At 50.3% G+C, this 19,690-nt stretch overlaps 1 protein-coding gene across 1 annotated transcript; it reads right to left on the bottom strand.

Annotated features, from left to right (window-relative positions):
• Positions 1 to 285: 285 nt before the first annotated feature.
• INHBB (inhibin subunit beta B) lies at positions 286 to 4,772 on the bottom strand. The gene is made up of 2 exons (XM_088519546.1): positions 4,376 to 4,772; positions 286 to 1,941 (listed from the first exon to the last, which is right to left on the bottom strand). The coding sequence occupies exons 1-2, from the start codon at positions 4,770 to 4,772 to the stop codon at positions 1,166 to 1,168; spliced, it is 1,173 nt and encodes a 390-aa protein (XP_088375672.1). The 3' UTR covers positions 286 to 1,165.
• Between the last annotated feature and the right edge of the window lie 14,918 nt (positions 4,773 to 19,690).

Below are 19,690 nucleotides of genomic sequence, written 5' to 3'. Positions count from 1 at the left end.
TTGAAAGCACTCTCCTCTCTCCTGCTTTCCAAGACTTGTTAAAATGTTCCTCGCCTGTTATTAAATGCACTGCATTTTTCAGAGTGTCTCCACTGTATTACTGTCATTCCTCTTTAGGGTTCATTGGTTTAGCCGTGGTAGCGTTTGTTTGTTTGTTTTTCCCCACGTGACGTGTCCTTGCTGAGTCCCCTGTTGAAGAACACAGATTGCAACTTTGATTTTTTGTTCTTAGAACAGTGAGAGATGCTAACGGTCAACACAGTCCAGATATGACACCAAATCCCCTTTTCCGAGACACAACAGGTATAGCCATCCACGGATTGCTAGTGGTCAGTTAAAGCATCAGATAAAGCCAGCCCAGCTCGGGACTTCGCAACGGTCTGACGTTAGAAACACAGCAGTTGCTTATGTATCTGTCTCCTCTCCTTCCTCTCTTTCTCTCTCTCGCTCTCTCTGCTGTTATCACATGATTCCTTACTGGAAGTGCGGTATGAAGATGCGGGTATCTGTGATGCTTATGTTTAGATAAATTTAAATTAAGAGGAAGTGATCACCTACAAAGGCAGGTGTTCTGCAGCCTCCCATTACATCTAAGAGGTGACAGTCTTCTTTTTCTTGCCTTTTGTTTTCTTAATTTCTAAGTTTGGTCATTTTGACACCTGCGTGCAAGAATATGTCGCGTTCTCTTAGTTTGTGCTTTTGCCATGAGCCAAGGGAGCTCATTTCGGTCTGACTTCGCTAGCAGGTGGGGAAGCAGCTGCTGAGCCATTCACTTGTACTGGCAGGCATTTAGTTACATCGTCACTGGTCACTGACTTCCTCTTACTGATGTCCCTTTTTCAAGCTGCCTTGTGTGTGTCCGTGTGTGTAGGAGCGCGTGTGTGTCTATGTGAGTGTGAGTGTGCGTGCACGCTCTGTGTGTGTGTGTGTGTTTCTTTAAGATATTTCATAGCATTAACTTATAAGTGGTAGAATATATAAGTGTCCAAGATCCACAAACTGCCACTGTCCTGACACCAAAGTGAAATGATTTTTTTTTTTTTTAAGTCAAACTTTTCCACAGTGACTTTTCAACACTGATGCCTGGATACACAGTGAAACTTCCTCCAATACCATCTAGTACGGGAATGTTCTCTCTCTCTCCCCCCCAAAAACACACCTTAAATCAAGCACAACCACATTCTTCCACAATCATATTGGGAACGTCCCTTTTCACAATGTTGTATTCATCATCAAAGTACAGCATTGACATTGTGCTAAGTTTGGTTGGAATGCAACAGGAGTTCACGGTGCCCGGGTTCAGCCCCCGCATTCGGTACTGATTCACTACCGCGGTGTGAAAAGAGGAAGCTGACCCTGGGACTCCGGCCAAGTAGGCCGGGCAGCTCCCTTCACAGTAATTCCCATAGTAACCTGATGGTGCTATGATCCAGTCATTCCACCCAATGAGTCTAAAGTCAATGTAAAACTGTTGCCTGCAACATAGATTGGTCCTGCCATCACACTCCAGACCTCTTTTCCGGATCCTGTGTTTGTTATCAGCTAAACGGGCTTGCACCACTAAAAAAGGCCGGTGGGATTCCTCCCCGGGGTCCACATAAATTGGCAGCACTGAATACTCTTCACAGCCCTCACATTGAACATCCAAGTTCAGTCTCCTTTCTCCTTTCTCAAACAGAGCCTGGATCGCCTCTGTCATGGGAAAAGTGTGCCAACCACTTCTTTTGAGATCAACTTTCTTTTCAACCACATTCCACTTGTTGCTAGTGTCCGGGTCTTGGAAATAGACTTTGACTCTTACTTTTCGCCTGCTGCCTTTCTCTAAGACATATGGAAGCAGCTTCAAGTAAAGCCACAGGCTGGCTTGAACGACAAACAAGTTCTGGTTCCCTTCATTCGAGATGAAGAAATAGAGGCGGACTCTAGATGAGGCCAGATCGTCTGCAAGATAAGGAGAGATCAGCAAGATTAAGTCAAAAAGAAAATGTATCTTTTGTGCAATTCTGGATGCAGAAACGACACTAGAACGCAGCTGATCAAAAGAGCTAAGCGACTGTATCAGCCAGGAGGCATGCACTGAATCAGATATCCAGAATTTGTAATAGAAATGAATTGAAAAGGGACTTCCCACAGTAACGTTCATAATCGGGCTATAGTTGAATGTGTCAGATCACAGCAAAGGCTCTCCAGAATACACGATTTTCCCAGTCAGCTTTAACGATGTTACAACAGCACCTTGAAAAGACCAGCATTTGTACTTTCCTATCTCGCCGGTTTAAGAATAGTTTTAACTTTCAGATAACCCCTGATTTTCACAGGGAAAGTCTCTTTAGTAACCACTGAAATGTCAATGCCAAACAACGGATTTTGTTTCAATTTTCACATATTCTTGCCTCAGTTTAACAGAGAGGATTCACAAGATCGAGGGAAAAAAACATTCAATGACGAGCCTGCTTGCTCAACAGATTAAGCTATCCCCCACGTAGTCTGGGGGAAGAACTGCTCTTAATAATTTCAACCTTTGCATTTTGCTCTGAGAAGATAACTCGCATACGAGGCAATCAAGCAAAGCAGTTGCTGTCATCGTAATGTCATTACTGACTGTTCTCAATATACTTTTCAATAACGCCAGAATTAAAAGAGTGAGATTATCACAGTAAAGCAAATGTCACCAAATGTCTGACATAACCCATTATTTGTAAACAAAAGAGCCTGCTGCATGAAATGCCGCAGAAATGCCGGCGTCCTTGCCGGAATTTCGTACTCTAAGTCCTAACTAAATTTGGCGGGGGTGATGAATGTGCAAGCTGGCCTTCCCAACGGAGGCTGTGATTCTGGTGCTTGCATCGAACCCTCCCAACCGCTACTTTAAATTATTGCAGGAAAGGCATTTTCTTCTCTGCCCTTATCCGTTTGACTTCCTTCCGTACAGAGCCAGAGGTGTCTCGTTCTGCCTTTTACTTCCCTAAGAACCTTTATTATCTTTGTCCACCTCTGAATGGGATTTTTTTTCATAGTCAGTATCCTCATTTGTTACTCCAGATGCTGTTCAAATACGCCTCCGGGGCCCATTTGGTACCTTGTAATATTTCAGGGACAAAAATTTGCACTGTGTCTGGCTACGTCTTACATCAAGTAGATTTGGAAGTGCTACAAAAGCGAGCAATTAATTGAATACCAACTGGAACTAGGAGCCTACCGCAGATCTCCTAACAACGGCCTATTATAAAGTAAGAAAACCCAAAATGCACACTCGAAAAAACCTTCTGCACGTTAGCAAATACACAACTTCTTTATAAACTGTGATGACAGTGACAGAAAAAGAACAGTACAGTGTTGTTGCACCAATACACGTTACTTGTGTTGTACGGGAACGTGCGTCCATAAATTTTGTATGGCGACTATAACAAGCATATGTATAATGCAACAGATCCCATAGATACTGTGCATGTAGCTGCTTTGGGTGGGAGGGTAGATAAAGAAGATGAGTGGGCAGTGTACAGAATAGAGAGAGATTTCTTTTGTGGACAAATGATACACAGATGCCACAGGAAGATAGAGAAAGAAATAAACTGAGGGAGAGCCCAGCGAAGGAGAGGGATGGGCAGGGAGACAGCAGAGCTGGTGTGCAGAGTGATGCCGTTACGGCCAGATGTGCAAAGTGCACGGGCAAGCGGCTGCTGCGCGAGCGGGTGGGCTGCCCCGTAGCACGTACCGGCCACGGCCAGGCGGCACCGCCGGGGCTGCCCAGGGCAGGACGGCAGAGCTCGCAAAAGGGTGGATGGGCACAGGGCAGATAGACGGGTCGTGTGACAGAGGCTACTCGCAGCCGACGGGCCGGCAAGGCCAACGCTGCGAACAAAAGCTAAACCGAAGGGAAAGGAATGGAGAGAGACGGAAGGCGAAGGAAAGTCCTGGCAGACGGATGCGTGCAAGGACCCAGCTGAGCGTGCAGGGCAGCCAGGCGAGGCGAGGGATGCAGGGGACGGAGCGGGACAGGCAGAGGAGGGACAGGGCTGCAGAGGGCCTGAGGGCGAGCAGTGCTGCAGGCGGCAGGGCTGCCGGGGCGCAGGCAGGGGCAGGGAGGCTGCGGGACAGCAGGAGCTGCAAGGTGCAGGCGCAGGGCAGGAGGGAGAGCAGAATGGGAGGCAGACACGCGGATGAGCCCAGCAGGTGCCCACAGCGGGAACGGGCAAGGACACGCAGGGCCACAGGCAGGGGGACAGGCAGGATGCCGGGCAGGGACGGGAGAGGAGCCCAGCAAGGCCGGCGGGGGTCAGGCAGGGTGACAGCCGGGGTCGGGCTGGGGGGACAGGCAGGGGACAGGCTGGGAGCCGGCGGGACGGGCCGGCGCGCGGGGCCGGGCGGCGCCCACCTGTCTCGGCGAAGCTGATGATCTCGGAGACGGGGTCGTGGGCCGGGGGCCCGGCGCTCGCCTGCCCGTCCAGGCTGGGGATCTCCACGCGGCCGTCCTCCCGCACCTTGCCCGCGTGCAGCTTGCGCAGCGCCGTCACCATGGCCGCCTTGGGCACGGCGTGCGTGATGTTGGGCCGGTCCCGCATCTGCAGCCGGCTCAGGATGTGCCTCTTCACCGCCTCCAGGAAATCGCCGTCCACCTTGCCCGGCTCCTCGGGCCGCCGGAAGCCGCACGAGGTGCATGTGTCGTGCGGCGAGGCCCCGGCGGGCGCCGGCGGGGTCGGCGAGCCCGCGGCGCGGAGCAGCCCGCAGGCCAGCAGCGCGCCCAGCGCCGCCCGGAGAGCCGCCCCGTCCATGGCGGGCGAGCGGGGGCCGAGGCACCGCGCGGAGCCCGGCCGCGGGCAGCGGCGGCGGCGGCGGCCGAGCCGGGGGGCCGGCGGCGCGGAGCGGTGCGGAGCGGCCGCGGGGGAGGCTGCCCGCCCGCCCGCCCTGCCGCGCGCGCACCGAGGGCTGCGGCGGGGGGGCGCGCACGGCGAGCGCGGCTCCGCGGGGGCGGGGGGCGGCAGCAGGTGAGGGGGCGGCTGCAGCGCCCGCCGAGGAGGGCGGCGGCAGCGGAGCGGAGCGGCCCGGGAGCCCCGCGCCGCCTCACTGGGGCATCCCCGAGCGGCGCCGCTCCTGGTCCATCGCTCGCGTCGCGGGCCGCGCAGAGCCGCTCCTCACGCCGGCGTCATGGAGGGGGCGCGGGGAGATAAACGAAGCAGATTTATACACAATCCAATTTATAGCCGGCGGAGCTGGGGGGGCGGCGGGGGGTGGGGGGGGAGAAATGCTGCTTGTGCCCCCCCGCCCACTCCGCCCCCGCAAGACAACGATCCACAGGCCGTGGGTGCAGGTCGGCTCCGCTCCTCTGCGGCTCGGTAGTTTCCCCTCAGCGTCTGCTGCTCCTCAGCGCGCGATCGAAGTTGACCTGGAGCATGGTCGGGGATGGGGGGCGCCGAGGAGGTGCGCGGGCGGCAGATCCACAGCTGCGGGGCTCCCCTCCGTGCCCCCCGCCGCGGGGGTGGGCGGCGGGGACGCGGCTGGGACGGGAATAGCGGCGCGGAGGCTCCGGCGGGTCCCGGCGCGGCCGGAGTCGCTGCGCGGATCGTCGCGGTCAGACCAGCTCTTCTGCTCGCTGCCTCGCTCGCTCTTTTTAAACAAAATCTCCGTTGTTGGCGGTTTGGGTTTTATTATTATTATTATTATTTTAAGTGTGATTTTTGTTGTTGTTGATGTTGCTGCTGCTGCTGCTCCAGTTAATCTGTCTCTCTCCCTCTCTCCGCGTCTTTTTGATCTTTCGCTCGCCTTGTGCTGGCTCGAACGCCGTGTTTGGTTTTGTTTTGTTTTTAACGCGTCTGATGTTCCCTCTCGGATCCGCAGTGGAAGGTCTCGGGGAAGCGGCTCGCTCCTCGCTTATCTTCCTCTCATCTGCTCCTGCTAATTTACCCCCCCGCTGCAAAATCACGACATTGTGGCACTTTGTACTGAAACTTTTATACAGGAGTTAAAAACCACGTGGGAACTCCAACCTATAACAGAGACGCCATGGGCTGCTCGCTATTTAGGAGATTAAGTTAAGTCTTTTGCCCCCTGGGCTATTACAGTAACTTCCTGATGTGGAAATATTAACTATGCTGTTTCTTTAACTCCCCCCGTGCCCTCCCTCCCTCCTTCGCCGTTCCTCAAACACACCCCCGCTCCGCTCCGCGCCGCTCCGCGCAGCCCGCCCGGCACCCGCGCAGTCACCGCGGCCGGGCACAGGCGCAGCCCTCCCTGCGCGCTGCCCTTAGGCACTTGCAAGCAGTAGCCTTGGCCGCCGGGTTGGCTGCGCGACGGGGCGCGTTTGTGTCGCTCGTTTTGAGCGGGGGCCGCGGACTCCGTTTTCCGCGAGGCACGAGGAGCGCGGAGCCCCGCGGGGCCAGGCGGGCGGGCGGCTGCGCAGGAGCGGAGATAACGGGATCAGAGGGGAGCGCTCCGCGGGCCGGGGGGAGCCGCGCGGTCCCGCCGGGCCGGGCCGGGCCGGGCCGGGCCGGGCAGCCCCGCGCGCTGCCCCGCGCGCCGGGGAAGCCTGGGCGAAGGGCGCCCCCTCTGGGCCGCGCCGGGAGCGGGCGGCGAAGCGGGGCCGGCGCGCGGGGAGCGGGACCCGCGCGGAGCCGCCGGCCGCGGTGCGGGGGGCGCCGTCCCCGCGGCCTCGGGGCTCGCCCAGGGAACGGGGCCTCGGCGCGGAGCTGACGGGGCTGCGGCGGGAAGGCGCATCCAGCGCCCCGCGTGAAAACCAACCTCGGCAGCGGCCCGTTTACACTGAGGCCGGCTTTTAAGGGGCAGAACCAGGACACGCATTTCCTGCATGATCCCAGCGAAGCGCCTGAGACTTTTGCCACACACCTCAGTTTTTAAAAGGAGAATAAACTTGCATATCGCTCAGCTGCACCCACATGTCATGGTGAGCCCTGCCAGTGGTCACTAATAAACAAGCGAGGCAACCAGAGAGAGACTCTGATTATTCCTGCAATCTAAGAATATAAGGGACAAATGCTACTCCATGTTACCATTTTCCCCCTCTTTCTTGTTCTTCACCGAGCAAGTGTAGACAAACACTTAATGTTGTTCAAAAACACTTCACAATCTCAATCTGATTGCTCGTGTTGCTTCTAATACAAACACAATCTAATTTCATATACTGCACTGTAAATCAAGCCTAAATCCCCAGCCTTCCCAGAACTACCTTGATGTGAGATCAGAAGGAGATACGGGATTTCCTCCCTGCCAGTAACAGGTTCTGAATGGGAAGGTTGGAATGCAAAAAAGAAATAATGCTAAAAATCCAATCACTCTGACATCCTGTAAGCTAATAAGAGCACGTGAATGCAACAAGCTTAGTGCTTCACAGTAATTAATTTGACAGCAAAGAGCTAACAAGAAAACAACAGGCAGAGCGGTGATGACTGGTTCATAGAGGTCACTGTCAAACAAGAAATAGGTGCAAACACAGCCCTTCTGCCCTTGAAAACAACCATGATCATTGTCCTAGTGCAAATGAAATGCCAGAGAGGCAGAAATCATGTCTTCGGTGGAGATAACAAAACTGGGGAGGTATTTCTGAGCAAGGTAGAGATTTTCTTTCTCCAATACAGTAATTTGTAGCCATCCCATAGTTACTACACGGCATGTGCTGGCTTTTTTTTTTTTTTTTTTTTGGTTAGCCAAGGACTTTTTGCATATTCAAATATCGGGTGGCTTATCTTATACAGCAATTACTAACAAACTAATATGCCAGCAAGCACTATTGTTATTTAAAGTCTGCCCGACGTGCAGTTCCGAGGGCAGCCCTCAGCCAACGGCCTTTCTCTGGCTTTCCTCCTGGAGAACTCCAGCAAACCTTAGGCACTTTCCAGCAGAAAGCCCTACAGGGAAAGCAAACAGGGCTAACAGAAAATAACAAGCCATTTGCTTTCTAATCTTGCCCAGCGAGCGCGGCCTATTGATTGAGTCATAGGGCTCTGTTAATATTAAGCTCTCCTCAGCTTGCAGCTCTGTCCCTTGGGCATAAACTTGTTGCTTACACATAGTAGCTGAATTATCAGGGAGCTGGTGGCTTCACACTCCCCCCCGCGCAGCTCTCCTCCCCTCCTCCCCTTTATTCTGTTTGCTCTGAGCTCATCTGCGTGAGGATACATTTTCACACACACCTTCTCAAACCGGCTGCTATTCATCTGATTCAGGGTCATGCTTTTCCATACATTAAACGCAGGGGAAAACTGGGAAGGAAATGGCTGGGAGCTGTGCTTAACGGGCAAGCACACACTTAGCAAGGTAGCCCTGCTGCGGGGAGGTACAATTTTGGAGGGTATTTTCTGTAGGCGCATCAATCTCATGACTGGGATCTGTGGCTTATTAAAGCTACTAGTCTAATGAAATCATTGTGGACTTAGAACCTCAGCCAGGGTAAATCAGCAGGTTTCTGAGCAATCAAACTGCTACAAGTCTTTCATATAACCAAGGTATTTGCATATGCACGTTTCTCTCCGGAGGTGGCAGATGCCCAAGACCCCATCTCAGAGAGGCCCATCAAGGCGCCCTTCACCTCGGAGCCAGCAGGGAGGTCTGAAATCTGCACGGAGAGGCAACGGCACAAGGCAGCTCCCTTTCCTAATGCCCTCAGTGGAACTATAACAAAGTCCCTGCATATTCCCCTGCATATTCCTAAAGCACTTTTCGTGCCGTGGCTGTTAGGTAACTTGCTGCTAATCCCTTCGAGGAAGGGTTTTGCAGTACTCATAGCTGTACTGAATAAAGCTTGCCATCTAAGAGGCCTGGTGTGCACTTCAAATGCTTCCCCTTCCATCCCAGCAAATGCCAGTTTGACTAGCACTAACATCCTTTATTTTTTTTCTTCTACTGCAAGCGTTTTTCAGATAAAGGCAAGCTATGCTGGCAAAAGCTTTTTTTTTTTTTGCTCATATAGCTGCATCTACATGGGAGATTTTTGCAAGTAGTAGAATGCAATCTTTTTTAAATGGCACTTCAAAACAGTGCTGCTATCCCACAGAAGTTGCAAGGCTGGACCTTGAGGTACACAGTTCTGCCCTGTATCTGAAAGAGCTTTTCTATAAAGGTAGCCATTACCGTCTCTCTTTAAAGACAGTGAAACAGAGATGGACTCTTGCTGGGTTGGGCTCAGGGTTCAGTGCTCTATCTGGAATTTGTATTCATGCCATTCTTGCACTTCAGATTAAATTAAGTATCCATAATCAAACCAATTCCTTACTATGCAGACACTTAAAAAAACAACTGCAAAACCAGCAGTTGTTCCAAGACCACTGAAATTTTGTAGAAGGAAAAGTCCTATTGACGAACCTGTAGGCAAACGCCGTTCTGAATGAGTTGAATGTTTTCTGAGATTCAACTCATGAAAAAAACCCAAGAGGTTAATTTGGCTCCAGACTATGCCACAAAATATTGTTAATAGATTTGCTGTCTCTGAAAACAGGGCCCTACTCAGAGCACCGCTTGGAGAAAACTAAGGATCCAGCCAGAAAGTAAGGATCTGACCAAATGGGAGCTTTTTCTGTGGAGTGGCTAAAATGAGAGGCTGCGAGATGAGTCAAGGAGAAATGCCAAGCGTGTGTGTGGCTGGGGGTGGGAGGGCAGGTTTAGAGCCCAGTGCAGATTTTGAGGATCGACTACTGAACCCCAGCTCCGTGCAGGAGTGTCGGCAGGATGGGTACGTGGGGGGAGGCCAGGGAAGAGCTCGGGGATACTCACAGCCGCGTCTCCCGCTCCTGCCGCGTCGCCTCACGGCGGCCGCGCTCAGCGGCTCCGCGCCCCGGCGCTGCCTCACGGGCGGCGCCTTGGCCGGCAGGCAGCGCCAGTCGTCGTCACGAGCCCTCCGCTCTCCGGGAACGTTTGAGTCCAGGCTCCCGAGCTCGCTGTGGGAAACAACGCGCAGGTGGATCCCGTGCGCTGCGAGCAGCGCGGTCAGGTACCTCAGCTCAGCGCGGCCTCAACGCAGGGCACTCCTTGCGAAAGGGCCTAAGGTCAGAGATCTGCTTCAGTTCTTTCAGCAGAGGGACTCTGCTGGCTGCCTTCACGATATCCAAAAGGGAGCCACCACTCAGGGCTCTCCCGTTTGAGTTGAGGGCCCCGAATTGCTCTTGCTCCCTCCGCACGGTCTGTCCTCCGCAGTCCAAAGCCGTAGCCTTATAGCCAGGCGGTGACTTCCACTGGGGTTGCTTGTATTGACCTAAATAGGTTGGGGCGGGTGAGGACACACAGGCAACATGAAAAAGCTGTACTGGTTGCCCAACAAAGAAGTGTCTGCTTTGTGGTGAGCGCTTTTAACATATAAGCACTTTCAGCGTAGTTGAGCAGTAGTTAAAGAACATGATTTTCGTGTTTGTATAAGTTCACACCGAAAGCTTTGCAAAGTAGCAAAGGGAATAAAAATAAAATCTGCATTTAAGTGGTAAACAACAGAGTTAAAACTTGACTGCCTGTAATTTGAACACTATGTACTGAGGCAACGCATTTAAAAGTCGCCTGATGCAGAGCATCCAGCAGCGATGCATGTAACAGAACAGAAAAACTAACGCTGAGATGGAGCAGTGCTAGAATGCGTAGTCCTAAGAAAATCAGGAATTTCAGTGAAGACAAAGTGGAGACTTTTCCCACTGGTTTTAAACAGGCAAAAAATGGCATCTTTGCAGTGCCATGGGAAGGATGGGTTACAGAAGCTCAAGTCACCTCCTCGTGGGCAAGCAGCAGCATTTGAGAGGCAGCTGAAAAGCTGCACACTCTTCTCTACAAGCACAGTTTGGAGGAGATGCATGCACCTATTACCAGGCCAGGCATCAACTAGCTGACCTGTGCCCAAGCCAGAAATCATTCTCTGCACTCCGTTTTCACTAGCTCTAAGTCGAGTGCAAGTTGCTTTGAAATCAAGTAGGGGGGAAGCAGCGAACATGAGTTGTTCCTTGTCACACACAGATTGCCACGAACAGCATGGCCTTGCTGCTGCGAGCTATGCGTGTGTAGCAAAAGCCATTTCAAGTCTGTTTCATACATAAATTGCTCCGTTTTGCTTTCCACGTGCCTTCTGTTACATTAAAACCAAACTACCACGCACTTCGGCGATTTGCACAGGAACATTTGTGGGTTTTTTTGTTTTTTGTTTTTTGGTTTTTTAATATTTTCATGGTATAGTCTGCTGATGCACTCACCATTGGAGACAGGAACAGAGCAAGGGAACCGGCCACGTGTTTATTGGAGAGGATGGCACCAACAACCAACATCAGCCCATTCCAGTAGGCAGGCTCTTCCCCTGGGGTAAGGCAGCAGCAGCTACCACCCTTGTGAAGCTCTATCCATTTATCCCAGCTGAAGAGCTGGCCCATATGATTTACAGTCGTTTGCCTGATGTCATTTTGCTACTGTAGGCCTCTATCAAGCAGATTCAGCCTTCACGCATATACTGCATTCACATCAGCTGCAAACAAGCTTCTCTCTTACTGATCAGCTCTCATGGATACTCCATTACTGCTAAACCATTAGGAGGATTTATCAATAAAATATTCTGAAACGTGTTTTGCCCTAGTCAACATGTGCAAGTCTGCACAGTCTGTCTCGTCATGGCAGAAACCTGTATATGCTTTGGAAATAAAATGAAATATCAGGCATAGGTGACTTGGGTGCTAATATGTGCCATTCCTTCCAAAATACCTCAAAAAGCATCAAGTCAGGCTGCCCATTTCACTGAGAAGTTCCACAAAGATGTTCTAAGACCGCTGGAGTCTTTCAACCCCCAGGTTACAAAGAGGTCCTCCTTCTCAGCTACTTCCCTTGCAGCTATCTCCTCAGAAATGGGCTAAGGACAAGGAAAACCGAGGGTATTTCTAAGGTGAGGCATAACCCTAAAACTTTTCCACAGCCCTTCAGCATTTCTGAGTCTCACCCCTAACATTTATTGCTGTGGGTTAGGTCCTTACTGCAACATTATTAAGAATAAATCACAGCATGTTGAAATACCACTGTGAAATACACTGGTACTATTATATGAGAGTAAGAAAGCAAACCACTACAAGGCAGCAAGAACAGGAGCACATGGATCACATTAAACAGACACCAGGACTACCAAAGTTACATGGGTACTAAAATATTAGGAGGGTGTAGAGCTAAAACAGGAAAGTGCATTGTTTGAGAGGGTTTTTTTTTTTTTGCTTAAAAGATGAGAGAGAGGGCCTAGGGGAGGGGGAATGCATGAAAAAGAAAAGGATGAACTTTTTTTTTTTTTGGCTACTCTAAATGGGGTTTTCCTCTGCTTAAATGCTGAAGGACAGAAAGATTTTAAATTAAAATCTTAATAAATATAGCCCTGAGGCTAGTAACATTATTACATCCAAGATGATTACAGCAACCAAGCCACAAAAGAAATATATATATATTTATTTGAAACATAATAAACCTCAATATTTAGCTAGGAGAAGGCTAGGCACCTAACTGACTTCCAAACTAGTGAATTTTCCATTCCACTGTGCTGAAAGGATAAACCAGCACTGTACATATTTTGCACAGTTTGGTTTCATTTCTGTGCAAGATAGCATTCTTACTGCTTATGCTTAAAAAAAAAAGGCATAAGAAAGCATACATCTATTAATTACAGTGGCTCAGATCATGTGCACGAGGATTGGCAGGAAAGGATCCCAAGTTTGCAATATGCAATAGCAGATATGGAGATAATTAGTTAGCTTCATTGTGAAAGAGCAGTCTGTGTCCTCCAGCTCGCTGGAGTGAACGAGGTGTGTTCTCCTCGTGATATTTGCCTTTTTCAGTTGATTCGCATCTGAAGGCAACATACCACAGCTTACTTGTTTGTGTGGTCTTTTTTTTTTTTAACTATGGGAATATTTTAATAAAGGATATAGGGAAAATACAAGGATACAAAGAAAAGGATACAAGCTGATAAAGATGATTAAATCATAGAGCGACTGTGGAGTGGGTCATGAAGTGTTATAATCCTCAACTCCCCTCTGCTTTCTGCCTCAATGTGTTAATGCATCACACTTTAGTACAGTGACACTTTCAGCCCTAGGTGGAAATTCACACATGATGAAGAGGTGGAGGAGGATTTCCAGATGGTCAGACCTCAGGGAGTGCGAAAAGGTGGGGGGAGGAAGGGAGAAACTGCTGAAGGGAATCGGACTTTGGTCACATCAGTAATTTCCAGCTGAAAATGGAATATTAAAAAAAAAAGGAATGATCCCATACCGGAGCCAGGTGCATTCAGGTTTGGATGTTATGCATGACAAATCCTCACCATTTCTAGTTGTAAAAAATCCCTTGGAAATATCGGTTTATTTGTGTGTAAGAGCGAAAGGTGTGAGCTTCATTTTCTTGGACAAATTTCAACATGGGTACTAAGGCATCCCAACACAGACCCCAATTACTTGTTTTGTTCTACACATCTCCTCTTGACTAGAGGTTATTACAGAATGGTACTTGCTCTGAGTCGCACAGGAACTTGCCCTGCAGCACAGGCTGTATTTGGCTGTTGGGTGTCCTGTGGGGCCCTCTTCTACAGGACCACATCTCCAAGAGCAGTGAAGGGCACTGAGACAGAGAAAGCGCAGGCCTGAGGCCAGTGGGTCCCCATCACACCCCAAACCAGGCCCCATTCTTCCTTTGGGGCAGTATAAGGCAGCAGCTGCTATCACACAGCTGGACTTCTCTAAGAAGACCTCATTTACTGTGGCCTTCAGTGGGGAACCAGGAGGTAGTCACAGTGTAGAGTTCAAGGGGTCTGGTCCTTCAGGAGTAGAAGTGTTATGGCTGTATAAGGAATTAGCAATAGATGGTACTTTGCACAGTCACAGTTCTTTCCAGCTGTCAGGGTCACAAAAGCTTTAAGATTAACTATTACTAAAGCATCATAGTACCCCTATATAAAAAAAAATCCTCAAAAATCCTCAGTATTATCCTTGCCCCTCCACAGTGGTGGAGGAACACCACAGTGTAGGGTAGAGCTGAAGGGCAGAACATAGACAGCAAGGATCAACCTTTCAAAAGCATAACACATATACTGCCTCTCCCCCATGGAAATCTGTGAAAGTTGGACCTTCAGTCTCCGGAAAGCTTCAAGGAGGTGTCTACGTGGCTCAAAGTGTTGTTTCCTCTGAGACTAGAAGTGCTACAGCTCTGTTAGGTGACACCACCAAGGCGAAACTCCTGCTTCTCAGTGGGGCTAATACAACAGTGCAGCGTTACCCCAAATGAAAGGAACCTGGGCAGGGCTGTTCAGAGGAGCTTGGCCCTGCACTGGACTGTGTGGAACGACAGTCCACGCCAGCAAGTGCCTCTGCTTCCCCAACAAATAGGACTGAAGGAGCCCAGTGCAACCTCTGTAGGGCCACCTACACAGAAATCTCCCTATAATTACACAAAAAGTCACAATTAGATGTGATGGCTTAGCATCTTCCCTGTCGCTGAATGGACGCTAAAGAAGCCAACGGTATGGCCAGCATAATGGAAAGGAGCGTTTTGTTGATTGTTACCAGTATGGCTCCATGCTATTTACCTGCGTTTTCACAATAGCAAAAAGTAAATTGACAAGAAGATGGTCAACCACTTGGACAAGTCTCATGAGAAGCAAGGCTGTCATGCACAATTCCTGCTTTGGGCAAGTGTCCCAAACGTTTGTGGAAATTCCACTCCCTGTCCTTTCCAATACTAACCACAGCGTGCACATACATCAGGAAAAAAAATCAAGGACGCAGAAGATACTGCTTTCCCTTAATCAACTCCCATTGCAGTTTTAAATCTGTAAAACATTACTTCTAGTTGGTGCCATACATCTGCATCCACAAACGGACTTTAAAATCACTTCACAGCAAAACGGGCATCTAATGCAGAAGTGACTTCCAGGGCATTTAAGATGCCCAGGTTCCTTTTTTAGCAGCAGGCCAGAAGCCTCCAAGCCTCATACAGACTGCAGCATCCATCTCAGAGCTAACTCTCTTGCATTGATCGACTGAACGTCTCTGACTTTCTTCCCTAAAGGCCTCAGCACAGCAGGTGCTTTCAGCCTGCCCACATTCTACATCAGGTGCCCAAAACATGCAGCAACAAACATGTATTTTTGTTCTTTTTTCCTAAAAGAACTCAAAGTGGGTGGAAAGGATGGTAGCAGGCTATTCTTATTCATACCTTTATTTAGTCCATAGTCCAACGGTTCATGAAAGAAGAGCTGGGCTCATCCTTATCTCTGCCTTACAGGAGTCCCATGAAGTGCGAGGTGAGTCAGGCCTCCTCAGAAAGGGCAGGTTATGGAGTGATGCTGGGACAGGAGTTCTACAGGCCTCCAGCCGAAGCAGCAAAGGGAACAGAACCCCCCAGGTTCTGTTGATGACCTGCTCTCCTGAGACACAAGGCTGCGTCTCCCTGCTGAGCAAAGAATCTGAAAACAGCCAATTCGCACTAAAGCGGCCTGGGCAGGGCAGCGACAGTCCCCTCCCTGGCACAGAGCATAACCCGGTAAGCGCGCTCGTGTGGGAGCGCAGACGAACAGACTGCCCGCGGCAGAAGGGCATCGCGCCACGTGAAATCCCCCGTGCTCTGCGCGAGCACTGCGAGCGTCGCGTACACAAAACAAGGCAGCGCTGCCAACCACCCTGCCTTCCCCTTCCAAGAGCGGACCCACGCTCTGCTCCTGGCAGAAAGCCAAGGGAAAGTCTAAACTGTGAAGCTGAAGGGACCTGAAGGCCCACGAGCAAGGCAGGCTTGAGGGGCCACGTTCCCTCAGGGAGGCAGGGACCTCGCGCAGGCAGCAGAGGTACCTGTTGATTCTGGGGCCTGCCCTTTTGAGGTGGCGCATGGCACAGGAAACGTGACCACGTAACCCATAGCGGGGTTGTGGTGGCTGCCAAGAAGGGGCATTGCAGCACACCACAGTGGGACCCCAAGTCTCTCTTAACACTGGGAAAAACAGCCCCCAACAACTCCCCCAACCCAAAGCATCGCTGCAGTTGCCGTATCCGTATTCCACAAAGCAGTAGCAGATGGAGTGGCCCCAGAGCCCAAGTCACAGCACAATAAAGGTGGTGCAGATTCAAGCCAGTCCAAAGCGGGGGCACAGAAGAAGGTGCAGGGACATCAGGAGTCAGGCTGCTCCGTGTTGCCACACGACCCCCTCCCCGCTCTAAGGGACAGGGCACATAGTCAACGTGCAAGACTGAGCTCACGGCAAAATTGGTCACAGTGCAACTTTGATCTTCTGTCTATGCCTATTAGGGCTGAAGCTGTTAAACTGCTGAAGAACCCAAAAGAATGCAGATGTAAGCAGTGATGGATTTAGACATGACAAACATTTAACTATATGAATCAAGTCTTGAACATAAAGCAATTGATAACAGTTCAAGAGGTGGTTCTTACAGCAGATAAGAAACAGTTGAATGGAGAGAAAAACAAATGGAGAGAAGAGGAATATTTGCCCATAAGAGAACTGCAGTTATAAACCACTACAGGCCTGTAGCAGCAAGGAGTGAGTTGAGGTCCCCGTCCCCCTTGCCTCCTGAAGGCACAGGGAGGGTTTCAATAGCAGCAAGACCTCCACCTCCTGCTGCCACCCTCAGCACTGCTCCAGCTGGTATTGCCCAGCACCAGGAGACTCCCCTCTGACAGCAGAGCAGCCGTTCCTGAACTTTGGGGGGAAACGACTGCACGGATGTTTCACCACCTGTGGCTGGTCCAGACGCAAGAAGCAGTCAGCTGGGAAGTTTCATGACATAGTGGAGGTCTGGTGAACAAGAGAGCATCATAAGGTCTGGTTTTGCTACCAGACTCGCACAGACCACAGAAACGGCGTCAGGAGCCGGCCAACCTGCTGCACGGCGCGCTGCAGCTGCTTGCAGGGGACATGTGAACACTAGAAGCAACCCTCTGGTTTTGGGCTCATGACACAAAAACACCTGGAAAAGGTCTTCCTACCAGGAAATGCTCAGATCCTTTAATTGGGAGCCAGAATTAACATCCTCACTAAGCCTCCTTCTCTATCTTCCCCACTTTGGAGCTTTGGTTAGCTCCATGAAGGAGCCCGTGACAGAGGCAAGGGAAGGGCTCCGGGGGCAGCAGCGGTGGCTCCCGCCGCGTCACTCGCGCTGCCTAGAAGGAAAGAGTCACCGCGAGGTGTGGCTGCTTGGAAAGGGGCCTGCATCCTGCGAGAGCTTTTCGCCTTCAGCTTCCTTGGCTTTTCCGGGGCTAGGAACAGGCTGCGAGCCCACTCTAATTTTTATGTTCGAGATAGATCCCACTGACGAGTTCCCAACAAAGTCCTGCCAGGCTTGAAAGATGGACAGGCGGAAGGAAAAAGAAACATACAAAAACAAAGTATGCAGCCCTTTGTCACAGACTTGCAAATACTCCAAATTCACTTCATACCTTGGACTCTGTAAGATTTTTGTCTCATGGTGAAGACTATTCGCCTGGAACCCATATCCCCATCTCCTTCCAAAAAAGAAGGAAAGATAAGTTTTAATTTGGTGTTGATGCAATATTCACCCCACCCAGAACACTGTAACCAACTTTGAAAGCTCATGTAAAAAACATGAAGAGTAATTTTTACTTAGCTCTTGTTATGAACAATTCAGAGATAAGAAACAAGGCAAGACACGTCTCAGCTGCAAGTGTGAACATGATCTCAACACTGCAACATTTTCCTTGCCTGGCTAGAGATGGGTTGGCAGCATGAGGTATATGAGGGTAGGTTACAGGTGACAAGAATGTAAAAAGCCTATTATTAAACTAGGTGTAAGCAGTCTTGAAACTTCATTAGGGCCAGGGAATTCAGCCTGGACATTGCACCTGCTTGATTGTTCCCTGGAAATTAACATTAAACGAATGCTCTAAACTCAAAGCAAAGTTGGAGAAGAGTCAGAGGCAGCTCTGACAGGGCACTGGATGGAACGAGGCTGCTATGACAGGCACGTTCCATGTTACTCTGCTCTTTCAGGAAAAAAAAGGGAAGCCTTTTCATCAGAAGGCTTCACCAGGTGCAGGGGGCAAATCATCAGATGTCCTGTAACTGTAACTGCAACAGAGGAGTGAACTGAGCAACTGCAGCACGTTAGAGGTGCATTTGAGCACTGACCTGTTTTTGTTCATCTGCCATGGGAGAGACGTGTGGAAAAATTGTGGTTTGATGCATTTGATTAAAAATATGCTAATGAATAAAGAAAATGAAGAGCATCCCTTGGGCTCCTGGCAAGCTGCCAAGATAGACACTAGGACCACCAACAAGGGGTCCTTATGCTTCAGCTTTTACAATCCTTCAGATTCTAAGTGCAGAGGATGGTGATACCCAGCAGAAACGGGGCTAAAAGTTGAGTGTTTTGTGTGTCCTGTCTCCACTCCTCTCCAAATGTCACAATATTTGAAAATTTACGCCCCAGGTGCTGGAATCAGCAAGCCTATGAACATCTTTATTTTCATTGAAAAAAAAATACTTCTGCCATCATTGTTGCAGAAAGCAAGCTTGCAAACACAAAGCAAGTGCACTCGAAAGGCTTGGAAACAAAGAGACTGTGAAAGAGAACTCCAAGTTCATTTTCATTTTCTAAAGCATCTCATTATTTCTAAATCAAATGTAGTTTTGGAGGCCTGACTTATGGTTTTTGAGCTCCTGAGGCAAAGCTGCAAATGTGGCCTCTATTCCCACGCAGCAGCAGCTCTGCCTCCTCCCTCCACGCAGTTCAGGGAGGCGGAGGGAGGGGGAACGCGAAGCAAAACACCACAAACGGGCACAGCCTCAGCCTCCACTCCAGCACTGCTGGCTGCACCATGGCCCGTGCTCAGAGGGGTTTGCTCGAGGTGCCCCATGAGAAAGCTCTAGCCTGGCTGCGGGAACGGACACATCCCCTGCTCTGCTGCTGCTCCCTGGGTAGGAAACGGCTCTCGTTAGCCAAGGCTGAAGTGTCAAGCTCTCCCTGTGGTAATGACCCATCTGTGGGTAGTTGCTTCTCCTATAACCCGATTCCTCATGCAGTCCTCAGAGCTGGAACTGGGCAGCTGGCCACACTTAGGGAAGTGACCGAAATCACTGTCCACCTATTTCACACACTAGTGACACTGCTGAGCACCCAATTCGAGTACAGTCACCAGGCAAAAAAGGGATGAAGTGCTAATGTGTATTTAAGTTGTCTGAACACAAGTGGGACCAGTAAGATTGAAATCCAAGGGTGAAGATGAACTTCCAGCACAAAGAACTAAGCAGGCCCATAAAGAAAATTGAGACCCCATAATAGAAGGGGGGTCCAGGACACTGCCCAGGCTGCTAATCAGAAGAGCAGCTGCTTTTAAAGCCCAAGACCCAAACACCCTGCAGGTGCCTGTTCAGCCAACTAAGAGGCTTCCCTTTTCACAGCTCCACCTCCCAAGAAGGTAGCCAAGTTCAACTCCAGGTTTCTGAATCCAGCTATTCTGGTCAAGGATCCATTGCTCTTGATTTGTCAGGGCACTTCCCATCTGTCATTAGGACTGGGAGCATTTCTCTCAGGCTAGGAGCAACACCAAAGGCTACTGTGGGCAACCTTGCCACAATTGTTTGCATTCAGAGGCAAGGAAAAATTGGCCTCGTTTTTGAACTACAATTCCTTCCCCTGGTCCCTGCTTCCATAGTTACATGCATAGAAGTGTGACACCATCACTGTGGAGCGAGCAATGGTGTCACAAAGCACTCATACAGACCACA

Source organism: Tinamus guttatus, unplaced genomic scaffold (genome assembly GCF_059628265.1).
Source record: "Tinamus guttatus ecotype Peru unplaced genomic scaffold, ASM5962826v1 Tinamus_guttatus_pri_ptg000060l, whole genome shotgun sequence".
Lineage (NCBI taxonomy): Eukaryota > Metazoa > Chordata > Aves > Tinamiformes > Tinamidae > Tinamus > Tinamus guttatus.
The sequence above is the reverse complement of the archived record's forward strand: the minus strand, read 5'-3'. Positions and strand labels throughout refer to the sequence as shown.